Source organism: Euprymna scolopes, chromosome 1 (genome assembly GCF_053919585.1).
Source record: "Euprymna scolopes isolate OS-2025 chromosome 1, ASM5391958v1, whole genome shotgun sequence".
In the NCBI taxonomy this organism is placed as follows: domain Eukaryota; kingdom Metazoa; phylum Mollusca; class Cephalopoda; order Sepiida; family Sepiolidae; genus Euprymna; species Euprymna scolopes.
This window is the reverse complement of record NC_136482.1, coordinates 176,149,293-176,175,307: the sequence shown is the minus strand read 5'-3', so window position 1 is coordinate 176,175,307 and position 26,015 is coordinate 176,149,293. Positions and strand designations below refer to the sequence as shown.

Genomic DNA, 26,015 nt, shown 5'->3' with positions numbered 1-26,015 from the left:
AACCAAAAGAAAAGGTAAATATGTGGTTTAATACCATAATAGCCCGAACCAAAAACAATTGTTTTTTAAGGAGGTTTTGGGGTCGCTGACAACGAATCTGATATTCAAGCCCGTCGCAAATTTACTGTTTGCACGGTATTAACACCTAAACCCTGGGACAACGCGCGAGCGCATAAACGAATTTACATTAGGTCAACCTCCACACTTTTCTTTAAAGTGATGACAAGTACTTTTCCTGATATTAATGCGTTTATTATCCAGTGTATTGCGTGTTGTTTTCACTGGTCGCCATGTGTTGTTTTTGCGTGCGCGAAAACAACACATGGCGACCAGTGTAAACAACACGCACGCATTAATATTAGGAAAAGTACTTGTTGACGAGCGACGACCAATGTAAATTTGTGTATGCTACCGCGCGCTCGTGCGTAGTCCAACCGTTCAGGGGTTAAACCCATGCAAACGGTAAATGAACAATGGAGTTGAATATCAGACTCGTTGTCAGCGACCCCAAAACCCCTAAGAAAACAAATTTTATTTACCCAAAAAAAAAAAAAAAAAAAAAAAAAAAAAAAAAAAAAAAAAAACGAAAAAACAAACAAAAGTAAACACTACTGTGTCTTTTTTTTAACATATTCATAACAAGTATTGATTATTTAAAAATTAATACACGCTTATTGACGCGATAATCTCGTTTCACTTAAATGTGCGTTCCGTTCCATTTTTATTTTTTTGCATTCGTTCACAGTCGCTATCTTGTGGACATTTCAAGTCAACCTTGCCAAATATAAATAAATATTTCATAAAGTGATATATTTTTATAAGTATTATAATATAATACTAAAAACGAACACAAAACAGTGAAAAAAAAAAAAAAAAACTGAAACAATAGCGTTTTATTTGCTCACACCGAGTCAGTAGTCACCTAATCTTCCATTACGCTTTTTTTTCTTTTCCTATACGTTTTACATATGACTAAAAACCGTTTTAGAATACTTCGATAACTGCTAGTCGCCCGAGGCGCCCGTACTTGGAAATGTCGATGGGACCGTTCGGGCATTTTTGTAGGCCAGAGTGTTTTCCTTTTTACTTTTGACTCGTATTTTATTATTATTTTTTAAAATATTATCCTAATTCTGAAAATAAAAAAATAAATAAAAAAAGCATTTTTTTACAAAAATGTTTAACGCAAAAACAAAACAAACAGCATGGGAATGGTCGAAAACTCGATTCTTTTCTTGTTTTTGAATCCCCCAAAACTAATGTAAATTACTAAATATAATTCTAATTTTATTTTATGCAGATCTGTTATTGTATTTTACAAATTCTTAGGAGAAGATCACTTGTCCGAACATTATTGTATTTTTTTTTAACAAAGGTAATATATATATATATATTGTTTTTAAATAGCACACGATAATTTCCACTGGCAAAAACCGGAAGTGGCTTTAAAGAAGTTGCTTCATAATCATCAGGAGCAGCAGCAATTAGACGGACATAAAGTAGACGTACATTTTTAGTAAGACCGGAATCAAATCCAAAACGAGGCTTTACGTCACTTCCGAGGTAGTCGTCACCTTCTAAAAAAAAAAAGTTATCTTTAATGCGTGCGTCTCTAAATTGAACAAATCAAATCAAATCAAATTAAATTTGTAATCACTTGGTAAGTTAATTTATTCATACTTTCAATCAATTCTACAAATTTATGGGATGAGTTTCTTTAAGTATTTTGTTGAAGTTTGTTTCTGAGCGATTATCGAGGCTTAAAAAGATGTGATTGAGAGGTTCGCCATTTTTCCTTCTTCTCACGTTACACTCGGATACTACTTGTTATCCGAACCGAATAGACGCTTTAAAAATACTCGTCTTATCTTGCTAGGCAGAAAAGTAACTTATCTTGCGTTTGATAACATTTATTTATTGTTACCATTTTTTTTTCTTTTTTGTTCTGTTTATTGTAAAACAATTAATATGCAGCGTTTTTTATTTCAAATCAATGAATTATAAAATGGAGAAAGCAAATCTATAATTAAATAATAAAAAAAAAATCGCATGAGAACTATTAACGTTAAAAATTTTCATAATTAATCTCTTCAGATAATGTGTTCATATCGTTAGAAATAATTTAAAAATTAAGATTCTCTTACTGATTCATTTCTAATGCAACATTACTGGGCCACAATGTCTGCCATATTTGTGTATTTAGACAAATTTCTGTACTTATATAGATCGTGCTTTTTTTCTGTTTTTAATTTAAGTTCAATTTTTACGGTGTCTTTTGTTTACTAAGCTGTTAGGTGAAAAAGTCCACTATCCATATTAAGAATGGGATTCTAAATGTTATATCAGCACAGTTCGTACTGCATAAGTACCTAAATTTCTTCTTGACGGACCTGATATCGAAAGTGCCCACCCTTTAAAAATGTGTCTTTTACCACGGGTAAAATAAAAATATTGATTTTATTTTGGCAAATGTGATTGTATTTCAGCGGCGTAAATTATTTGACATACAAAAATTTATAAAAATTATTCATTTTTATATAAAACCCATTTACAATTTATTTTTTTCAAGATTTTTTTTTTATTAGACTAAATGTACAACAACGAAGGCCGCCATCTTGTTTTGAAATTTTGGCCTTTTTTATGCTCTTGCGTGGAACCATGGTCCATGCAAGAGCATAAAAAAGGTCGAATTTGGCCTCAAAAAGGCCAATCTGGCAATCCGTACAAGGGCCAAATTTTCAAAACGTTGGCGGCTTCGATTGTTGTACATTCAGTCTCCTAAAAAATATTGGAAAAAATTTTATTTATTTATTTTTTTTTTTTTTTCGAGTTTTAGGTACTGGTCGCGATTAGAGTTCCCTGCCGAACACCCTAAAAAAAACGCTGACTTCTCCCTTAGTTGCCATAGTAACTAAACGATCATGAATTTTTATCGACTTTGTTTTACTGTTTATGAATATTGAAATAAAAGACATTACTACACATTTATTAATAATATCTCCCTTTTAATCACTTTTATCGACTTTTTCTTTTCTTTTTTAAATAGCATTTTCTTTATAAATGACTACGTTTTACTTTTAACCTTACAATTGAATAAAAAAAACATTAAACTTTAATTAAGCTTAGAAATACGATTTAAAATATAGCGCGGATCATAAGTGCAAAGTGCACTCTGCACTAGCACCCATTTTTTAAATAAATGTTTAGTAATTATTTTTTTTTTTTTAATATTCATAAACAGTAAAAACGTCGTCATTTTTTAAAAAGAAAATGCTATTTAAAAAAGAAGAAAAAGTCGATAAAAGTGACACATAAACAGTAAAAAAAAAAGTCGATAAAAGTGATTAAAAGTGAAATATTATTAATAAATGTGTAGTAATGTCTTTTATTTCAATATTCATAAACAGTAAAACAAAGTCGATAAAAATTCATGATCGTTTAGTTACTATGGCAACTAAGGGAGAAGTCAGTGTTTTTTTTTTTTTTTTTTAGGGTGTTCGGCAGGAAACTCTAATCGCGACCAGTACCGGGTTTTATTTCAGCCTTTAGGTCTAATAAGATTTTATATAAAAATAAATGGTACTTAATGATGAGTGTGCACCCTGCGCAAACATTTGTCTATTTAGCCATGAAAAACTTTTTCAGGCCAAAATAAATTTTTAAAAAAGCTCCCAAAAATGCCAAATTGATTTTAAACTCCAAATTAATCGACCGTGTTTTCCGTTTTGACCTTTTTTTTCTTTGAGTAAATTTAATTCATACTTTTATTTTGTGCTTATTTTATTTCATTTAAAAAAAATTATTTTAATCCATTTTAAATTTATTTTTATTCATTTTAAAAAGTATTTTAAATTCATTTTTATTTTTTCAAAATATTTTTTTTTGTACATTTCTAATTAAAAGAAATGCGGTTCAAGTCTATAAATGGGTCACAACAAATCTTTATTACAATAAAAATCTGAAAAAAAATCTTTATAATGTACGTACTTGTCACTGCATGAAGATGTCATATTCCAAAAATCACGTAAATCAATCAAGTAGTTTATTTAAGAAAATCAAATATTATGAGACATTTTATCGAAGAAAAACTTTACGGAATCTTGTTTTTGAATACACTGCTAGCGACACCTATTTGGGAATGTTTGGAATATAAGACCAGCAAGGGGCAGACAATCGACTTCTCACACTTGAGAAAAAAAAAAACTGGGAAAATTTAAGAAATAAGTTTTTTTTAGGATGTTGAAAACGAAAATAACGTTTAAAATTTCAGCAAACGAGTAGTTTCCAAGATATGAAGAAATATTAGTTTAAAGAAAGTGGGGGATAACTTTTCTATAAGCATTTAACGTATAATGCTTTTATTGACATTCTAATCTGAAAAGTAAAATAAATAAATGGATTATAACTGAAGGAATCTGTATTAGGCTATCTTCCAGTTTCATACGTAAAAAAATAAGTGCTAGTTATAAGAAATAATGAAAAACTTTGTAGAGTTGAATTAGATGTATTGAAGAGAGAGCACCAGACCAAATCAGAGGCATAGTAGTGTTTAGACATTTTTAGCAGATTTTAGCTCCTTCTTCGATAACATGAATTTATCCATAAAGAGATTCATTCTTGCTGTAGCTGTGCCATAACCAGTACTTGTGCACCTGTTACTATGCTATTTTTAATAGTATTTTCGAGTTAAATTTAATTTTTATGAAATTTGTTTATTAAATTTTTAGGTGAAAGTACAGAATGGTTACAATATAACCTCCTTCCCATATTAAGAATGGTTTTCTAAATAACAAAGTTATTTTAGCACAATAACATAGATGCACAAATAACGAAAAACCTTTAAAGGAGTTTCCTTATTTACTCGTATTAATCTTTGTGGGTTATTTGATTTTAAAACTATAATTTTAGAAAAAAAACCCTGCTTAAAAACAATTACTCCTTAAAAATAAAAGATATTAAAATTTGACACTAATTTTCTGCAAAGTATTTTTTATTAAGTAGAAAAACTTGAAAATTTACGTGGTTGTGTTTCGTAAAGAATGTGTAGAATAAAATTGTATGAACTATTTTCTTTTTTTTTTTTTTTTTTTTTTTTTTTTTAATATAAAACTGGAGTATTACCATATTTTAATAAAAAATTTCAAATAGAATTTGATGTGAAATATTAGGTTGGGGCAAAAATGTTTTCTACGTTCGTTTAAATGTCAAAAATGCCATTATTTTTGCACCAACCTAATAGAAAAACAAATTAAAAAAGATTAAACAAATATGTTTAAATTCACTGCAGACACTAGAAATATAATATATATTTTAAACAAGTCTTTTTCGTTTTTCCTTTCAAAATAATTCAGCCTAAATCGTAATGTTTTCAAATTAAATAATAAACAAACGTTAAGTTTCAATATCAATAACGAGCATGTTTTGCGGCGGTGAAATCTAAAATGTTTCCACCAAAAAAAAGTTCCTGAAATGAAAAAGCGAACTTTGGTTATTATTTAAAAAAACATAATTTTGCCTTTACACTTATTATTTATTTTATTAATTCATTATCCTCACTCATTTTATTTAAAAACATGGTTTTAAATATATTCTAGATAATGATTCCATTTTCTTAACAGTATGGATTGTTTTGATGACGGGACGTTCTTAAAAATTCACCAAAAAAACTTTTAATTGCTTCAATTTTTCAACTTTTAAAGTCATTTCCTCAAGCAAAGATAACGATTTGGAGAAAAATATTTTGTGTAGGTCTTTTCTATGTCAAACCCCAACTATCATCACCATTGCCTCACCAGGGTTCCAAAATAGACCTGCCCTAATATACCAGTCACTGGACAAAGCAGGGAAGGGTAGAGCGGTAGCTCTAGATATATCTAAGACTTTTGACAGGGTATGGCATGAGGGTCTTCTCAGAAAAATCAGATCATACGGTATCACTGGAAGAATACATAACATAATTAGATCCTTCTTAGATAAGAGAAAAATCCAGGTTGTCCTTGACGGTCGTACATCTAAACAATATGATATAAATGCGGGAGTGCCTCAGGGGTCTATCCTTGGCCCTCTGTTATTCCTAATATTCATAAATGACCTCCCTGACAAAATTGTCTGTGAGATGGGTATATATGCTGACGACACCACGCTCTATAACAGACACGACAGGAAAACAAATGAACACATATCTAAAGAAGTGGCAGAAACACTAGAGGATGACCTCCGATCTGTAGTGGAATGGTGACAAAAATGGATGGTCACCTTCAATGCTGCCAAGACTAAACTGGTTTCCTTCAATAATTACAAGAAACCTTCCTTACCGCCAATAGCAATGGCCAATGACCATTTATCTAAAAGTACATCTTTTAAACTCACGGCCTAACATTCACAGGAAACATGAGTTTGAACAATTACATTGAGAACATTGCCAGGACCGCTGCGAAGAAGGTGGGTTCTCTCTACCGTACTAGAAAGCTATTAATGCCTAAAAGTATCCTATACCTCTATAAGGCCACCATTCGCCCATGTATGGAGTATTGTTGTCATATTTGGGCTGGTCGATCTGCCACTAGTCTCTCACTCCTAGACAAGGTTCAAAAGAGTCGCCAATCTGATAGGTCCTGAAGTCGGCTAAACTTCAGCCTCTGTCACATCGACGAAATGTTGCATCCGTCTGCCTGTTCTACAAGTACTTTAACGGTGAATTCTCCGAACTGCAAGCACTTGTGCCCCCTCAACGTAAATACCCCCAACAAACCCGACAAGCAGCTAAATCCCACCCCTTCACAGTAAAGATCTCTAGATGCAAGAGAGCCTTCTACTCCAGTAGTTTCTTCCCCAGAACCGCTAGACTTTGGAATTCCTTTCTGGGTCCCTGCTTTCCCGACTGTACATGCAGAAGTTCAAGTACAACGTGAACCGACACAGTACCCCTGATGCTCATGTCCCTGATAGTAGCCCCCTACAACAAAGTGGCAATGTGCCTTGTTTGGGGTGAAAATGTTTAAAAAAAAAAAAAAAAAAAAAAAGTTTGGCACAATGATACTCTGTCCTTTCTTTTATTTTTCCTTTTGAAATCTTTCTTTTACTTTTTTTTTTCTTAGTATTTTTAATGTCTGTTCGTTTGCGTTTGTCTTTGTTCAGTCGGTATAATCCGACGGTTTCCCTCATTCGCCAGGTGTTGTCCACCGAGACTCCTGAAAAACCGACTTTAAACTGCACAAGTACCAAAGTTTGACGATGAGTATTTTTTTTTTAATTTTTATTTATAATGGTTAATGGGTTCTGCTAGTAACTTAATATTTAAAAAAAAAAAAAAATTAACAATTAAAAATCTATGTAGTAATGGAACATTTTAAAATAATGGAATTTTGATCTTTTAAAAATTAATTTTTAGGAAGTTTCTTTTTCATGGCAGTTCAACTGATTTAGAAAAGACGCTATTTATAAAAAAAAAAAAACAATTTATATCAATTTTTTAATTGCAACATTTTTTAAAAATATTTTTTACTTATTTGAACTCTTATGTTTCATAATGAATAGAAATTTTGATCAATGTAAATATATTTTGCTCAAATTTCGAAAAAAAAAATAAATATAAGGGAGGGGGACGCGCACTAAAAAAAAAAAAATTTCCCCCATATATTTTTACAGAAACTGCATTTTATATGTAATTTCATTCTAAAATGAATAAGTATCGAAAATTTCACAAAAATCTGACCATTAGTTGAATTTTGTTAGATTTATTAAACACAGGTAGGTTTTCATTTTTGGAATACTTACTACATGGGAACGTTATTTTAAAGCGCAATTATGTAAACACGATTTTCGTCTAGCAATTTCATTATTTTCGTACGATGAAAAAATTTTTTTTTAATTATTACTAGTTTATTTTGCCCTTCTTTTAAATGGTACAAAAGTTATATTGATAATATTAATTCATAATAAAGTTACATCGTGTTAGATATGGTGCGGGGTAATTTTGGAGGTGTCTAAGGTGTATCTTGTCAAACTCAGAAATTTTACTTCACTTGGATGCTCTTGTTTCATCAGCCATTACTGAACAGAAGTTCTAAATAATTCACATTTCTATTTTTCGCTCATCCACACTGAGGATTGAACCTTCAGGAGAATATCACTTTTTACAATTGATTTTCTAAGTACTTTAATCACTGTGCCACGGGTCTTGCGGACATTTCTAGTACAAATTAAGAAGCCTTAATTAGAACTATTTTTATTTCCAGTTGTAAATATTACTATTTATTACTATATATATATATATATATATATATATATATATATATATATAAAATTTAATTTGAAAAAAACATGGCTAACATTAGACGATCGCTTGGTGTCATGGTAATCTCTCAAAAATCTAAAAATGAAACGAAACGTAGCTTGATTTTTTTTCTCAAGTTTTTCAGCAAATTATTATCAAAATGAAACGAAACCGCTTTCTTTTATTTATTTTTTCTTTTAGTGGACCTGTACAATGTGCATTTTAGTATATAAAAAAATTGATTCTTTGTGATAATAAGGGCGCCTCAGAACAGTTTATAAGACCACACTGATTTTATGCTGTTATGGAATGAAAACAAACCAATGCCACAGTAATATTTATTTGGTGTTCATTCTGCTCTGTATAAGCAATAGTTTTATGTATATCAGAAAGTAATTGGACAAAATAGGTAAAAAAGAAAGAACCCATAGAAATTTCATAGGGTGAGAAATATATTGAATCAACAAATGTTTTAATACAGCTGATATTTTTCTGGATAGCGTAACAAATGAATTTCCACGAATTCCATACAATTACTATATTGTCTAATTGACTACTGTACACTCTTTAACCTTTATCCTCAAGTGACCCCTGGGCTTTGATAAGTGGTGATGCCTATATAAAAAAAAAAAAATATTATTAGAAAAACGTTTTTGTTTCGGTTTAAAAACAATTCCAACTTGTAATGAAAATACAAATTCAAATTGTTTTAAAAATTTTGGATGCTAAAAACCTAGTTTTTTATCTTCAGTTTTAAAAAAGGTAGATGTTATGTGTAAATTTTTAAGCGGATACAGTTTCAATGCTCAAGCAAGATGATTTGAGTTTTATAATAGATTTTATTTTCAAGGAAAAATGAGATTTTATTTTTTTAGATAACAATAAAAAAACATAACTTTGTCTTTTTTTCCCCCTCCACAGATATTTTACGTCCTTTAATTGGAAAGATGTATCGACCAAGTAGTGTTTCCCAAATGAGAGGTGAAAAATTAGGCCTGAATAATTCTGGAAGAAGTAAATTTGGATTCAGCTCTGGTAATTACAACAGAGGTACTACTATGATGGGCAGCCGTAGTGGTAGAATGGACAGAGATTTTGCCTATGAAGATGTCACCAAACTGAAACGATCGTGTACAGCTACTAATGAATGGATTCAGCAAAAATCCTCTGAATTATTCGATGCTCTCAAACATGACAAGAGTAAGTTTGTTTTTTTTTTCTTTTAAAAATAGCTTTCTAATCTGATATTACTGTCTGAATTAAACTTCGAAAATTTTGAATAAACTGTTTTGAAATCCTGCTAAAATGCAAATATTTTATTTTAAAAAAATCGTTAAATTTTTCTTTGTGATAGTAAAATATCCACTATCAGAGTAGCAGGAAAGAGTTTTTTTTGTTTTTTTTTTCTTAAATAAAATGTCTGTGTTATGCATTAAGGCTGTGTGCTGATGTTGCAAGCAATATTGTTGAAAAGAACTCTTCACTTTGAACTTTTTTAGGCACATTGCTTCAAAGAGGGAATTTGGTTCTCTATAAAAAATGAGTGAATACTCTGGAAGTTAAAGAATTGTAACTTTTCACATATACAAGCTTCAATTTTCATGTGACTGCATATGTTTTTTGCCTCTAAGTGATTTGCACATTATTTTTTTCTACTAATTGCATGTATTCAACATTTCTCGAGTGGCGAGCTTTAAAATATATATATCCGATTAATCTTCTGTTTTCTTCTATAATATAAAAGGCGGTTGCAGGTTTGTATGTCTGGCTAAAACTCAAACAACAAAACAGATACTCACAAAATTGGTACTTTTTTATTGGCATGTCCCTGGATGAATAATGTTAAATTTAGAAAAGGTACATTCTTTACCCTAAATGACCAGATTTCTTCAGAGATAAGGAATCTGCTTTCCAGTCAGATTATTTATTAAAGGGAAGTAACTGCGTTATTAATCAAGGAATTAATTCGCTTATGTCAACTTTTTGATCGAGAAATGTATAAAAGTGTATGTATAGAGTGAGGAATGAGTTTGGCAGAGAAAGAGGAGGTGGGAAGAGTGAGGGAGAAAATGGGTATAGTGGAGGGGGGGCAGATAGAAGTTTTAATAGAAATATGTTAGACATTTGTTCTGGGTAATGCCGGGTAGTCCTGCTAGTAATAAGTAAAATGAATTCAATATATTTTATAAAAGTTACTAAAGAACTAAAAACTAAGTTTGTCTATAAGATACACATGAATCATCCCTCGTATCATTTCTCTTTATACAATACACCCTCAACTCTCACTGACCTGGTTGAAACCATAATTCTCTTAATTGACAACGATAGTGCTCCTGCAATTTCATTGATGTTTATCTGACTTTTTCTTTTCTCCTTTGAAAATAAAAAAAAATTAAAATAGTATTTTGATGTTTTCATTCAGTATGCTCACTTAGCAAGGTAAATGCTATTTCAAACCGAAGCATGACACAAATATAAAAATTGTATAAAATTTGCAATTTTATTTTGGTTATTTTATTTTAAATATTAGTTGAATTCTCTCCTAAAATTAAAAAATAAATAAATAAATAAAAATCCAGACAAACTACCAATTTTGTCTGTTTTACATTCTACAAATTATTTTTCATTTCTCAATGTGTTTAAATATACATAGCAATATCAAACAGTTAAGACAAGGAAATATTTCTGTTAATATATTTTGCAAATGATCAATCGGGTTTTGGCTTTTTCATAATCTGTAGTAGCTAATTAACTTTTTATTTAGGGCATTACAATAATCTAATCCATTATAATGTGTAATGTCATATGTTTTCCTTGATAGCAACACATGGAACCAAAGATATGAGCATTTCAGTATTCAATTTGGCTACCAATATAGATATATCCATATATAGATATATCACTTTTTTTTGGGGGGGGGGGCAATTTTATAAGTTCCAAATCTCAGCGGCTATTGATCAGAATTTAACAAGTGAAAGCTCGTTGAAAAGATAATGACCTGAATTGTGTAGTGAGCCATATGACATTTGCCTTTAAGGTTGCACATTAAGGGAATCATCCAGAGCCTATTTTTGGCACTTTTTCAGCCATAAAATGTTACAATCATAGTCATTTGTTTTCCTAGTTTTGCAAATTGCGATATCTGATATTTCCTTAAAACTTCTGGCCTTGATGGCGAGAACACTAAAATTTGCTTCTATGGTTTTAAATGATCGGAAATAACAGCAATGGGAGACTTGATTCCAAATATTTCTCATATCTCCCATCTTTGGTTTTCTTGCATAAAGTAAATTTCAGTGTATAAAGATTATTTGATACTGGAGATCTTCATAATCATACCCTATTTCCAAAAGAGAGGAGATATAACATATGAGAAATATTTGGAATCAAGTCTTCCCTTGCTGTCATTTCAGATTATTTGAAACCATAGCAGCAAGTTTTAGTCTTCCTTCCATCAAAACCAGAGGTTTTGGGGGTATATCTTCATATATAATATTTTGATTGCAGAAATTCCCCTCTGGAACGTAGTACCGTATGTTTGCAACAACAGATGCCACATACAAATTCATTATGTCTAGACTATTAGCCACTATCTTATGCAACTTTAGAAATTTTAGATACATTTAGTCATTATAAAATCCTACATTTCATCCTAGGAGCAACATCATCACAATCGCAACCATCTTTAAAGGAAGTAGTTTCTATTTTTTCCTCTTAATATGACGTTCTCCTATATCCCCCAGTTAACAGAGAAGAAATATACACATTATACACATATTGTGCTTGCACTCTTCATAACTGGATCATAAACTCAGACATAACAATCTTTCCCTTTTCTGATTCAAAAATAGTCTCCCCAGACTAATTCTGCTCATTCTGATTGGCTGAGTTTTCACCATTCCTATATTCTGGGTTAACAGTATTTGCATGCTAAATGAACGCTAATGTACCATTCAAATATGGCACCGCAATGATACCTACTTTTGCCCTCTGAGTAAATTGCTGCGTTCATTTTCTTACATTTTACGGCATCAACAATATCTACATCAGTTTGTATTCCCCTCTCTCTATATATATTCTTCCCAACTTGCTTGCTTACTTGTTTGCTCTCTCTCTCTCATGCTTGCTCACTCGCTTGCTTTTTACATTTCTTTTTATGCTCAAGAAAAAAAAACATTTCATGGCGATGCCGAAGGAAAAAACAAACCTTTATTTCCTCTTGCTTGCTCACTTGATACATTTTTTTTTGTCGAAAAAAAAACAAAAACCCATACATTTTACGGCATCAACACTACCTACAACGGTTATTTCCTCTCTTGTTTGCTCACTTGCTTGCTTTTTACATTACTTTTTATACCAAAAAAAAATCATTTCAGTGTTATTGTTATCTAAAGCAGTTTTTATTTCCTCGCCCTCTCTGTACATTTCTTTTTATGCTGAAAAAAAAAATCATACATTTTATGGCGTCAACACTTCAGCAGTTTTTTCCTCTTTCCCTATATATATTCTTTCCAACCCTCCTTTTCTCTCTCTCTCTCTCTCTCTCTCACTCCAGTTATTATAGGAGATGAGGATAAGTCTGCAAATAAATAAATACATAACTATTTTCTGTATTAACTTGCGGATATTTTTCTATCATGAAAAAAAAGTTTGCCATACTAATTCCTTAATAAAAAAATAAACTGTCAAATTGTCATTTAGAAAAAAAACTTTTTTTTTTTTTTTGTGGTGGTGGTTTCCATTTACACAAACTGAGCCATAGCAATGCGTGGCCGAGTATGTATGTATGTATGTATGTATATATATATATATATATATATATATGGAGCGAGAGAGAGAGAAATGACATATAGAAATTTTCATATTATTAGTGAAGATGACTGGTTTAACCGGCTGTTCTTGTACTCTCTCATAGCCAAGTCGGTATTGAGAGAGGAGTCTCAGTAAACAAGGAAATAGGTGGAGAACATGAAGGATGAGACTAGTGGCACAGAGAATCATCTGTGACCCAATCAAGGCAGCAGGAAGGGTATGTCAAGTACCAATAAACAACCCCCTCATTGTTTCAAGCTCCATGGTCAAGTATGAAATGTACCTGGAAAAACAAAGAAAGAGACAGATGAACAAAAACTCAAGAGAAAGATCATGAGGCAAGTAGAAGAATTGAACAAGAAAAAGAGACTGAAAAGTGATGTCATTAACTTCATCAGCAGATACCTTGCTCTGAAAGCAGAATTCTGGTAACTTGACTCTTGATTAAGTGTTTCAGAAACTCAGCTTGTGAAATAAAAAAAAAAAATCAACTGGCTAAGCTTAAAGAGAAGCTTCAAACCAATCAAGAACTGAAAATAATATAAAGTCACTGACAAAGTAAGCAGAAGTGTCGTGGTGAGCTTAAGTTGTAAATAGTTGACGAGTTTTGTTGCGTGTTATTGTAGAGAACTTCCTTTAAAACTACTTTATGAAATAAAGGGACAAATGAAAGTAACTTTTTCTGTTAATTACTGAGTTTTTTAGTGTATTATATCATTCTTTTGATATAGAGTTTTGTTTTAAACCCTGAATTTTGTCTGGAGAAGCTCTTGAAAATGTATACTGAAAATCTATGTACAGTTTTTAGATGTGTTCATGCCAAGTTTGTCTAGGTATTTCATGTTTTTATTTCTAAATATGTGCAGATTGAATCAATACATCTTAGTTGATCCAATTTTTTTTTTCTTTGGGGAGATAATTTTCATGTATCTAGAGAGGCAAGAGATTATTTTAGTAATTTGTATTAGTTTTCAAATTAAAATTGCATAAAAAGTTAGACAAAAAAAAAATTGATAATGGTTCTTTGTATAAAGATTCTTTGACAAGTATCTATTTAGAGTTTTCAGAGCATGTTTTTTAATTTTTTAAACATGTTTTTTTAGCTGATTTTGACATTTTTGTATTCTTTTAAGTTAGATGGAGTAATATATTAGACACCAGAAATATCTTTTTTATTATAGATTTTTGATTTATTATAATTAAAAGTATCCAGATAATAAAAACATTTTTTCCATTTTATCATTTTCATGTATTTACATGCAAGTCATTATTTTTGTTTGAATGTTTTATTTTTCAGTTTTTTTTTTATTGGTTGGTTGGATGCTAAATGTCTGATCTGATAAAAATTTGGAGCTCACATACTTTTGATATCACAAGTGTTAAAGGGCTTATGAATAAAGTGAATCGGCATAAAAAATGCCCCTTGGTTGAGAATGGTCGTTAATGTTTAGGGAGTTTTCTGATTATTATCTTAAATATCCTTCCTCCCTGACCGCTTACAACCAAGTGTACTGTAATCATTAAAATAATACTGCCAATTTGTTTTCTACAACTTCAATCTCTTGTCACATCACCTAGGATTGATTGAGTTGATTCCCATCAATTTAATTTGAAAGGTCTGTTGTTACAGACCCAGTATAATGATTTTGAGCTTCCATGACCGCAATTACGATATACTTACAATTTCCACTTTTGAAAAGTGTAGATTTTGAAGTCTGACTGGAATTCAAGACTCACTTTGACCATGTCTTCAGCTAAACACTATGAAGGGTGGGGTGCTCTGAACACCTGTGTTGCTGACATGTACAAGCGGCTGAATTCAAAGAATTCATAATTAAAAATAATTAGTCAAAAACTTATTTAGATCATCAGAGGCTCTAACTGTTGGGGTTTCACAGTAGTTCCATAAAACTGATCTGATCATCGGTTGATTGGCATATTTCCTTTTTTTTTTACCATCAGATAACTCTGCTCTCTGCTGGCAAAAGGCAATGTGGACTTTGTGTGTGCAGCTGCTTTGACCCGTTAAGGTGACTATGGATTGCAGCTGCTTAAAATCTTCCTCTAGTCTTGCATCGTTTAGCGGTATTTGACTGCAGTTAGCCACAGATACCCTTAACTCTATTGCAAGATGAAGTTACAGGAGAATTACCTATGGCTATCAAGTCAAAAAGGATGATGTGTTTTGGTTGAAAATCTCTTACCAAAGCTCTCTGGTTGCCCCAGTTATTCAAAGTTCATTCGAAACGGTTTGGTGAAGAAATATAAAATGAAACCACCACTTTAATTATGAAAAAAAAAAAAAAAAAAAAAAAAACATGGCGAGATATGCAATTTTGTTGAAAAATCTTTTTGTTTCATTTTATAAATCTGTAGTATATTTGTGGCCCTTCAATCTGACTGAGGATGCAATTGAAAACCAAGCCTTATATAACGATTAAACTCTCTCAAGTAAAATTTTACAGGGAATCCAATTTATTATAGTATTTTTTTTCTTTTTTTTTTTTAACTTGAAAAGTATTAAAATCTAGTAATAGGGTACTCAGCACTTTTAGAAGCAAGAGTACACACATATCCTTGTTTTCTGTCCATTATAAATTTCTCTCGAATCTTTCAACTAACATTTATGAAAGTATTGAATTGAATCAATCATGTTCTATCATGTGTATGTAAATGCTGTAATTCTAATTCCAAAATTGAATTTTGGAATTAAAGTTTGGTTCTACTCAGCTTGTTTACAATGATCAGTAAATGGACAAGTTGGGTGCAATCACTTATGAAACCATTCTAAGGATTTCCATGAATCTATAATTGTGTTTTCAGGTTTCCTTTATTATTACTCCTCTGCTAAATATTAATTTGAAAAATGTTGGGAAAAGAGAATTTCCTAAAATGCATTCAGTCTTTTATTAACTGTATTTAATTTTTATACACATGAATTTTTTTTCATTTTATCTTGTAAAAATCTTTGTCAGTTTTATTTCTACTTAAAACTGGTGCTTTCAACCAAACATGGGGAACAGAAGGAAGCAGAAGCATATCTGACTATGGAATCGGTTTTAAGAAAACCTGATTCTTTCTCCTTGCTGGGAAAAATGAACATACTTTCACAAATATCTATTTTATGACAAAAGCATTGTCCTCCTCATCTTTAAAAATGTCAGATAGTGAAGAGAAATTGGCAAAATACAAGAGGAATTCTTGTCAAGTTTATTAAAACATGAAACTTGTCATTAAGCCTATAAAATTGGAACAAATTGCAAATTCTTGAAGTTATTTTTTATTTTATTTTTTATGATGAAAAATGTCAAAGTTTAAAATCAATGTGTTATAGTGTATATAAATTATTTATTCTGCATGCTGAGTCTGCCATTAGACTGGATATTCTGTCCTGTCAGTGAAGTTCTCAACTTCTATACTGGGGCAATTTTAATTTTTGTTCCGATTCAGTCTTGTTTTTGTTGCTGTACACTCAGTTGACTGTCGATTTTACTCCAGGGTGAAGTCCATTGTCACATATTGACATTAAAATTCCTTTTTATTGCATTGAAACAGTTGCAAACAGTACTCTGTATCATTGGCATGTTGAGCTAAGAGAATGAAAATAACAAAAGTTATTTTCAAACGGTTAAAGAAAATATTTTCCTTTGAACAAAGATATTTTCACAATTTTCTCATGCTGTCTAAACTTTGAAGACAAAATGATTTCAACTGTTTTAATACACATGGAGAAGCTTTCAAGAAGTGTACTTCTATATTATCAGAAATTGTTACTTATGAAAATATTAAGAATAAGCAATTGGACATTCAAAGTGAAATAGAAATTGCTTTAAAAGTGTATCATAGCACAGATGGCTATATGCAAATACCAAGATGTGAGTGAAGCAATGTTATAGCAAGGAAAAAAAATTCTCTAAAAAGGAGAATGATCATGTGAGACATCACAGCCATGACAAGAATAAGGAAATGTTGTTACAAAAAAGTTATTCTTTGTCTTGGTCTCCTTTGCAACTGAATTTACATGTTGGTTCCAAGACACCATTTCAAAAGTAGCTAAACATGTGGGTAATATTGAACAAAGAATGGATAATTTAAAGGATTTTGTTCAAAGAATTTCTGGAGAATCGGTAGCAGAAAAAGTTCAACTAAATTTTGATAAAAAACGAATTTATGATAATGTTCTTACCATTATTCAAAGGCAAGAACTGCACTTGAATAAAGACAAACCTATTCCTAAATACAACTATTCACTACCATTCAGATTTCTGCTATTAGAGGAACAATGAAAAGTACTTTGAATGACACTATATTTGATAAAGTTACTCTAATGACTAATAACTAATATTACTTGTATTATAATTTTTTTTTTTTTTTTTTTTTTTTACAAAGGCATCACCACATTATCAAGGCCAAGAGGCCACTCAAGGATAAGGGTTAAAGAGTGTACAGTAGAAGTTGGTCAATATAGTAATCATTAGTAATGAAAATTTGGTAAATTTAATAACTTATATGGAACGGCTCATCAAGAACTTATTTACCTTAGACTTGAACACAACCATATTGTAGTCAGCCGGAAAGCAGGAAAACGGAAGACAATTCCACAGGCGTGCAGTTCTAAGAAAGAAGCTTTGTTCATGGAATCTACGTTTAGGTTTAGGTACAGATAAAGAGTGGGGGAAATTATTGATAGTGTTTACAGCTAGACGAGTGTTTCTTGTGAAAGTTTGGCGAGGGGGGACCATAGATTGAAGCTCAGTTGAACACTTTCCATGAAAATAACGATACATCAGAGACAAACTCGCAACATCTCTTCTGTGAGATAGAGGTTGTAAGGAGGAGAAAAGGACATCTCCTACGAGGCTACGAAGTCTATTTTGAACTCTATCAAGGCAGGACAAGTCCTTTCTAGCAGCTCCTGCCCAGATGTGGCAACAGTATTCCATCCTTGGACGTACCTGGCTCTTATATAGATAGAGAATAGCATCAGCAGTGAGATATCTACTGGATCGATAGAAAGATCCCACCATTTTTCCAGCGGCCTTGGCAACAGATTTGATATACGTGTTCCATTTAAGATCAGGAGTAATGGTCAAGCCCAGAAGCTTGTCAAAACTTGAGGCCTCCTGAAGACGAGAGCCATTCATTTCAATTGATGACAAATGTGGATTAAAATGTTGATGATGTAAAGAGAGAAGCTTGGTTTTAGATGCATTAAAAGTAACCAGCCACTCCTTTCCCCATTGTACTACATGCTCAAGATCAGAGGAGAGAGAATTGGAGAGTACTTGCTCGTTTACTGTCTTAGATGTGGTACCATAAATGGTAGTGTCGTCAGCATAAATGTCTACAAATGATGTAATTGTTGACCTCCTGGTATGTCTTTCAAATAGAAGTCAACATGGAAAGTTTTCTTATTTATAAAGAATTGAGATTTTTTTTTTTTTTTTTTTTTTTGATGAAATGGCTCTTTCAAGGGTTAAAAACTACAATAGATTAGAATTATGTTCTGGAAGATAACACTTGCATCCATGCCACCTTACAGAAAACCACCATCCATGCCAAACTGCTTCTGGCATGTCTAAAAGAAAAAAAAGATCCTAATTATTATAATCTAAATAGTGTTTCAAAATTGAAAAAAAATGATTGGTGGCATGAGATTTGGAAATGTTAAATAATTTTGAAATGGGATTTCAATGAAATTTGCAACTGCAATACAACTTGTGATTGTGGTAGACAATCACAACTACCTTTTGATTTAAGGATGTTTTTTTTTTTTTTTTTTTCAACCATGTAATGGTTCTGAACATGGAATTAACATTAACAATTGAATTTTTTCCCTAATTTAAATATCTTGTAATTCAAATTAATGGATTTTTAATTGATCAACATACGATTTTATTACAATATTTAAACTCTTTTTGCTATGACATCATGTGCTATGACCTGTACTGGGTTATTCCGTGTCAAATCATCCAGGGCTTAACAGCCATATCCCCAGATCTGGCTGTAGTTTACACTGCAGATAGAAAATATAGGAACTAAGAAATCCTGAAAATTTGAGCACATAACTCCAAGTGGTAAGTTTTTTTGACTCAAGGATCCAAAAATGGCATCAGATTTTCTGCAATGCTACTCTACCAGGGCAATTTTCAGAGTGGTGCATCATACACTCTTTGTTAGAAGAATCACAGATTAACTTTGAAATCAAACCTTTGTCAATGATGTTCCACTTCATGGCATCTACAAGAAATAATTCATTCTGATGTATGTCACAGAGCAGAATGTGTAGATCCAGCTAAAACACACCACTTGCAACATACAATTCATGCAAATTACACACTATCAAGTGTTTTGTTTGCGAACACCCTTTGCTATACTAACAAAGTCCTTTTTGCCTGATATTTGGCGGCTATATTCATCATTCTCGTACATTTGTATTATCATGTCGACTGTCTCCGGGAAAAATCGAGTTGAAGAATTTGGAGCTGTATTCACGAAATCCGGAGCAAGTGTCATGATTTGGAGTTAAAGTGCTCTTTAACTTCTCTTTCATCAGATAATGTAATCGATCCAGTTCTGCTTTTTCTCTGGTGTCTGTTTCACTGGGCATTTATTCTGCACATTCAGTTCACCAACGCCAACTTTATCACCATGGATATGTCAGTTTTGAATGTTTCAACAGTTTGTTCTAACTTCCTTTTGACGCTATGAACACGGCTATGAGAAGCAACACTGTGCAGAACTACAGGGGAAACATCCATGGATACCAGTTTCGCATTCAAGGTTTTTTGTGAAGTTTTCACAGAACTCATAGATTCGTAGTCTAGATCCATTGTGTCATCAACTGTCAGACTCACATATTTCTTTGTGCACTGACAACAAAGAAAGTGACCTGGTGTTACATTATACCCTTTTGCCTCCAGATTTTTTGCCATGTGCACAGATATTGATCGTTCACCTTTGACCTCTTGTGTTGTAAATATCCACTACAACTCTTTGTGGTCTTTGCTTCATCACAAACAATATTTTGTTCCATCACAAACAATATTTTGGAAATATTGTTTGTGATGGAGCAAATGGTTGATAATTCACCTTCATTTTCTTTCAGTTCAACTTTCTACAACGATGTCTCAACAATTCCTTGCTCCAAGTCTGATAGATTCTCAAGTACTTTGGACCGATTATAGTCAAACTTGTGACACTCAACTTTACCCAGAATTTAAAAAATGTGTCTAAACCCCACGAAACACAAGAAATTGAAACAATTTTATATCTTTGTGTTCCTTAGTCTTAGATCGCATATCAACAAAAATTAGCAGTGCTTTGCATTTTGTTAATGTGCAGTGACTTCAAGAAGTATGGTTGAAAGAAATCTTTTTTTACTTTTTTTTTTTTTTTTTTTTTTGTCAAGTTTTGCTGCTATAATCAAAATTTTTATGTTTTCAGATAGATTCCACATAGTTTGGAGTATCCCCATCATGAAAAGCAATAAAATTTTGTATTTTGATCATTTTAGGTCACTTTTATTATTTTGGAATTTCTGAAAAATTGGATAGGGATTACTCTCAAGGATACACCCCTGGAGAAAAATTATTTTGTAAATTTGATTTTTTTTTTTTTTTTTTTTTTTTTTTTTTTTTTTTTTTTCACACTTTATGAGGGTTAGAAATATTCAGGAAGCTATATAGAAAATCGGAGCAAAAAAAAAATCATGTTTTCAGGAAAATATAAACAAAAGTTTTAAAAGTTGCGACAAATGCCCCCCCCCCTCCCACACACGTCTTTTGAGGGTTAAAAAGTTTCTCAAGAAGTTTCTTAATCAAAATTGTTGGCTTGAGATAGTACTAGAAGTTTAAGATTTTTACCATCTTATTACTGGTTTCTTATAAAAAAACATACTTTTATCTAGCTTGGTGTTTCCAACCCTCATCAACTAATCTTGAAGACAGCTAAGTCGTTAAAATTGTTACTGGAACTTAACTGTTTTAGTATCTGGCTTACTCCAAAACTTATTCCAAAATTAAGATGTGACATAAGTTTAATACATGTCTAAACTGATTATCACATCCAATAGGGGGAGGGAATATTTTTCATTATTATCAAAAATATACCTGACTTTCAACAAACTGAGAGAATGAAACCAGAACGTTTTAACCATTTTTATTCCAGAGACAATTTATTATGTCTAAAAACAATGTGTGAAAAAAGTAATGCGTTACCATGCCAGCCACACTCTTTTTTTTTTTTTTTATTCGATTTTGGGGCACATGTGAAAAAAATCCAAAAACTCTTAATATCTCTAAGGCTTCATTTTTGAGAAAATCTGATGCCATTTTTGGATTCCTTTGATCATAAAAATTACCCGTGTGAATTTTTAGAGCCATACGATCTTCCAATCAGAAAATATTCAAAGAAATGACATCGCAAAATTGTCGCCTGGGCGTCACATTATGTGACTAACGCCAAAACAAAAAATGCTCTAAATCGGGAACCGCTTGCTCAAATTTTCAGGATTTCTTAGTTCCTATATTGTCTATCTGCAGTGCAGATTACAGCCAGCTCTGGGGGATATGGGTTTCAAAATCCCATATTTCTGGATGATTTGACACGGAATGACCCTACTGCACATGTAATATATATCATCTGCTACATCATATATGATGTATATAAACAAACAAGCAGATCGGAATATGGCTTTATTATAATATATATATTGGAGGAAGTGGGTGAGAGGATTTGGTGTTGCTTAGGCGCAATAACTTTAAAACTGAAAGTTTGAGTAAATGGCATTACTTTTAATGCATTAAAATGAGAGAACTGGGCGAGGTGGAAGGGAAAGAGGAATGGGGTGGATGTAGGAAAACGATGGTTGAAGAGAGAAAAATAGAGAGGAGTTTTAATCTTAAAATGTTTGTGTGTGAATATATATCTATATATTTTTTTTTATTTTACTTTTTAAAACCGTACTCTACATAGCCTGATCTGGTAGCACCAGGTATCTGAAGCTATTGGCTTCCTGTGACGAAATACACCTAACATTGATGCTTTTTGTTTTTTTACTTCCTTTTGCAAAATTTAATTATGTTTTGCAAAACCAAAAACAACAACCCACCTTCTCCTCATTTTTCTCCTTATTTCTCTTTCTACCTCCCCCACTTCCTGACTGATTTCCTAACTTAAAATGTCCCATCCATCTATAGCCTTGAGCCACAGCCACCGAGAGTAAGAAGAAGGCTTGTTAACTGAAAAATGCCAGCAGGCAATGTAGGTAAGATTTGTCAAACTGTCAGTACTATATGAGGGCCATTTGAAAAAAAGCAATAAAACATTTTTAAAAAGAAAAAGGAACACCGTTCGATTAATACTGAAACTGAACTTTATTCAATATGAAATACAAATATTATCTATGTAAAATTAAGTAATTTTAAAGCAATACACAATTTAATACTGATAAAAGTGAATTATGAATTTAGGAAACAAAGAATTAAAAATCATTAAACACCAACAATGAATAATTTTAAGAGTGAAAACAAACGATAAATAATTTTAAGAATGAAAACAAATGATAAAATACAAAAAATTGAAATCAAACAAATTTAAATACAAACAATAAAAGTTACTAGTGCAGAAATATTTTTTTAATTTAGAGAAAAATCACATGGGTTGAATTTTATTTTTTGGAAATTTAGAGATTATGCGGACTAATGTTCTCGTCTTGCGTGTTTATTTCACAATGTTTAATCATCGAATCTTAACTTCTCCTTTATTACATCCTCAGGCTGAAAATGATGTTCACATACCTAAAAACAAAGAAAACACTCATACCATAATGTAAACTATTGTTAAAATCTAAGAAAAGATAGTAAACAAACATCTACAATAATAATCACAGTGTAGTATCTGTTCTGATGCTACACTTTTTGTTCTGTCCTTGGTCAGTGGAGGAGAAATCCTTTATGACTGAGACAATTTTTATTTTAGTTTTGCTTCTATCCAGAGTGCCCCTTTTTGGGGAGCTAGATTTTCTCACATTAAAAACCGACCTTGTATCTAACTGCCCTCGTGGGGAAGCAAGTAAATTTTAAAAATATATTTGACAAATATTCTCATGTAAAAATTATTTGTTTATAATTCTAAAAAGAAACAATCAATTTTAATATATAACGTTCAGTCACAGCTAATTTCATTAATAGCCGAATGGTGAATAATTTTCAAACCAACTTTAGAAAAAAAATATAGAATTTTAAAATATTTGGAAATACTCAGTGAAAGGTTTTATTAAAAATTAATTTTGACGATTAATCTCATGTAAAAATTATTTGTTTATAATTTTAAAAACTAAAATTAAATTAAATTTTCAACCTTCCTGATAGACTTTTTAGCCTTATAAGAAAATAAACAGTTAAAAATATCAACATAATATTTGCTGTATTAGCAATAAATAGTATTGTTTCTTTAATTTATATTAACAATGTTATCAAACGTTATGAAAGTACTTTAATTTATATTAACAATGTTATCAAATAACATTACTTACTTTACTATATTTGGTTGGAATAAAATTTTCCCTTCTAATGGCATGTATCCAAATTGAGAAAATTTAAGAAAATAAAATATATGTACTTTGGGGCCTTTTGGATAATTTTCCTGGCAATTTGGAACAACGCAAGAATACACCATGTTAGACAGCAAACTGAAAACTAGACAAAACTGCTGCTGATAGTCTAGACCATATACCTACAAGTGAATCTGATAATGACATCACCCTGTCATGTGCATCGGCCTTCTTTACTCTCAGTAGCCACGCTTGAGCCCCTGGAGAGGCATAGGCCATCCACAACTTTGTAGATGCTTTTGTAGCAAGGAGTTCTTTTTTTTTTGGGGGGGGGGGGCTGCTGGCCCCACACCCAACCTTCCCCGATGGTACATACAGTGCCTAGTCTTCCCAAGTGATCTCCCATCTGATACTGGTCAGGTTCAATGTTGCTTAACTTCGATGATCTGGCGAGAACCGGTATGTCAATGTGACTGTGCTGTACGACTTAAAATGTACCAAACATTAACACTGTAACCCTTTTCCCTCTCGCATTGCAAAACTCATTCATGTTCTGCAGAGCAGGAAACAAAATCGACAAAATCCACTAAAAAGCAACCAAATCAAACCAAACACTACAAACTAGCGATTGAAGATACAAAGAGCTTGAAGAATAAAAACTTTGTACAAAATAACTGGATTCAACATGAATACTATTTCCAAAATAATTGGATTCAACATGAATACTATTTCCAAAATAACTGGATTCGGCATTAAATAACCTGAAAAGGTTTGATATGCCGTAAAACAACCATAGCAAACTCTACGAACATATGTTTTGCTGCTCTACAGCTCATCAGCGTAGCTTGACTGTAATAGGGCTTGAACCTCAAACTGTAGGTTTATAGTTGAGTGCGTATACTGTTACGCTATGGGTCCCTGCTGATATATTCGCTATTTTTATCGCTTTTAAAGTTTTTTGCGGTAATGAAATATTCGGTATTAGCGTCTCCTCCTAGGAGATCCTGGAATTAGTTTTCCTTAAGAAATATCGCCTCTACTTTTAGGGCGTAAGTAAATAAATAAATATTTATTTCTTTGTCTATTTTTACTTTTTAAAACTATGTAAACGTGTTTAGCCGCTCTACAGCTCATATATATATATATATATATATATATATATATATATATATATATGACTATTGTCTGTCATATATAATACACGTGTGTGTTTGTGACTGTATATGTATGTCGGTATGGATAATGTTCTTCATGGAGCTGTGTATCTCTTTTCTAAGAAAAGTGCACTTAGAGTATATCAAATTTGTAAACACATTTGTTGATCATTAGCTTTGCAATTTCTAAATAGTTAAAATAGGTTTTTTTATATTGTGCATAGAATTTAAAAATTGCTGGTTCCTGACTTTTCTTCAATGAGATATTTGATAACTTTCCCTCAGAGAAGAGGACAATTGATAGCGATGTCTTGAAACCAAAAGGAATGCATACTGTCAATTATATATCATTGTTTTGAAGTATTCATTAAAAATGAATTCCCTTTTCATTGTTTTCTGCTGTTTTGAAAAGTTATCACATTTTATTTTTCTTTTGTTTTTCAGGGGGAGATGATTCCCGTAGAACTGTAACAGTTCAATCTAAAATGAATTATGACCGTAAACCTATGTTTGACAGGGCTTATAACAATAATGATTTTCAACCTACCTCGAATTTATCCGAGGCTCAAAATCGCCATTATAATCCTGTCATGAATTATGAACAAAACCGAGATCAATATAATGACGAAAGGAGCTTTAAACTGAATCGAGATGTGGAAATGAATCAGAGCGGCAATAACCGGTCAGAACCAAGCGGCAATCGAATATATTCTATTATACAAAAGATGAAAATGTTTCTAAGCGATAAATCATTCTCGATTAATAATGCTGAGCGATTGTTTGTGAATGCGGTTAATGCTGCTCGTGCTTTATATCGTTTAAAATATATACCACCAAATTCTACCACAAATCAGCATCGATTTAACATTCTACTTGAGAATGTGCTTCTTGCCTTTGGAGCCTCATCTGCATCGAGTATTAGTCCAATGCCGGCTAAGAAACGTGCAGAAAATGAAGCATATTTGAATGCCTTGAGTCGAATAAAAAAATTAAGTGCTGAGGAGATCTGCGGTGATTCTGCAGGTAAACCTGCTGCAGAAATGAATACATTCGCCCATAACTCAGATCCTACGCGACCCCTATCTGCTCTTGTCATCAGGGAAACAAAGAAAACCTCTAAGCATCGTGTAAAGAGTGCGATGCGTATTTTACGGAGCAGTGTCTTTTTCAGTAAAATGACTGTGGACACTGCTAAATCTGAGGTTGGAAATATGCACAA

General features: G+C 31.8%; 1 protein-coding gene across 1 annotated transcript in view; it reads left to right on the top strand.

Moving 5' to 3' along the window:
* The first annotated feature begins 1,461 nt into the window (after positions 1 to 1,461).
* LOC145277704 (uncharacterized) overlaps positions 1,462 to 26,015 on the top strand; it is a 43,441-nt gene continuing 18,887 nt past the window's right edge. The window contains exons 1-3 of the mRNA XM_080129404.1: positions 1,462 to 1,660; positions 9,197 to 9,475; positions 25,241 to 26,015. Of these exons, the coding sequence (XP_079985530.1) occupies positions 9,223 to 9,475; positions 25,241 to 26,015 (1,028 nt within the window). The 5' untranslated portion in view covers positions 1,462 to 1,660; positions 9,197 to 9,222. The remainder of the gene's footprint in view (positions 1,661 to 9,196; positions 9,476 to 25,240) is intronic.